At 41.4% G+C, this 1429-nt stretch overlaps 1 protein-coding gene across 1 annotated transcript; it reads left to right on the top strand.

The window, feature by feature from the left end:
• Positions 1-111: 111 nt before the first annotated feature.
• Positions 112-1194, top strand: LOC111241864 (splicing factor 3A subunit 2-like). Its single transcript, XM_022782206.1, has 3 exons — positions 112-858; positions 943-1069; positions 1147-1194. Exons 1-3 carry the CDS (start codon positions 416-418, stop codon positions 1192-1194), a joined length of 618 nt encoding a protein of 205 aa, XP_022637927.1. The 5' UTR covers positions 112-415.
• The last annotated feature ends 235 nt before the right edge of the window (positions 1195-1429 follow it).

The raw sequence follows: 1429 nt of genomic DNA on the forward strand, positions 1-1429 counted from the left end.
GAAGAAGAAGAAGAAGAAGAAGAAGATGATGATGATGAAGATGATGAAGAAGAAGATGAAGATGATGATGACGATGAAGAAGAAAATGATGATGATGACGATAAAGAAGATGAAGATGAAGATGAAGATCATGATGATGATGATTGAATGTTCGACTATCTTACATATTGTAGCAAATTGAACTATCATTTCACTAGAGTGATCCTTCCTTATTTGAAATAATTTGACTATCTTAACTTTTTTATGCAATAATTTGAAATTCACTTTAATTTGTAGTGATCCTTCCTTAGTCTTTTCTATTGCTTCACTTTATTTGTACACATATTCAATGCAGTAATGACAGGAGAAGGTAAAGACCGTCCTGATAAAGGAAAGGGGGTAGCCAAGCCTAAAAAAAGGAAACGGACCACAAAGTATGTACTTAGGGTGCGTGATACACTACCTATCCCTTACTCCTGCAGTACACCCTTCCCCTACTCCTGTAGTACACCCTCCCCCTACTCATCCAGTACACCCTCCTCCTCCTACTCCTGCAGTACACCCTCCTCTTACTCCTGCAGTACACCCTCCCCCTACTCATACAGTACACCATCCCCCTACTCATACTGTACACCCTCCCCCTACTCATACTGTACACCCTCCCCCTACTCATACTGTACACCCTCCCCCTACTCATATTGTACACCCTTCTACTCCTACCCCTGCAAAAGAGCCTCTTCCTCCCCCTGACCCTACTTCTATACCTTCCTCATCTACTAGACCGCCTTCTGAGACTGTCACACCATTTACTGATGGTGATGATGATGATGTTGACCCGCTCCTCCATGATCGACCATGGATTGAGCCATATGGAAAAGGGTAAGACTTTAATCCCTTTTTTAACTTTGATTGATGTTTTAAACATTGTCTTATTTGAAATAACTTTTATTTCTTTATATGAAAGTTTATTCCATCCAGGGTTGCTTCCCAGGCCATCACACGATCAATTAAGCAACAGTATTTGACTCCATGGCCTACTTGGGGAGCAATACCTATAGACGACAGAAAGCCATTCTGGGAGCGTTTTAAGGTGAACAACACTGTAAACTAATTATCATTCATATCTTACCATGTCTTAATCAATGTTTGTTTTGTTCATCATTGCAGATGAAGGTGCAGTGGAAAGCTAAACATGAAAGTCAAATTTTCACATGAAAGCATCTCATCGGCTCTCAGAGATGTTTAGGGATGCCCGAATTGCAGGGGAGCGCCCTTACTGGATGGGCGAAATCATTTGGAACTCTTTGCTTGCATATTGGAATTCAGTAGAGTTTCGCAAGAAGAGTGCACAATCCCAAAATAACAGAGCGTCTGAAAAGGGTGGTGCCCTGCATACTGGCGGGTCAATCACAATTCACGAGCATGCCATTCGTATGGTAAACTTTCTTTA

This window comes from Vigna radiata, chromosome 6 (genome assembly GCF_000741045.1).
Source record: "Vigna radiata var. radiata cultivar VC1973A chromosome 6, Vradiata_ver6, whole genome shotgun sequence".
NCBI classification, from domain to species: Eukaryota; Viridiplantae; Streptophyta; class Magnoliopsida; order Fabales; family Fabaceae; genus Vigna; species Vigna radiata.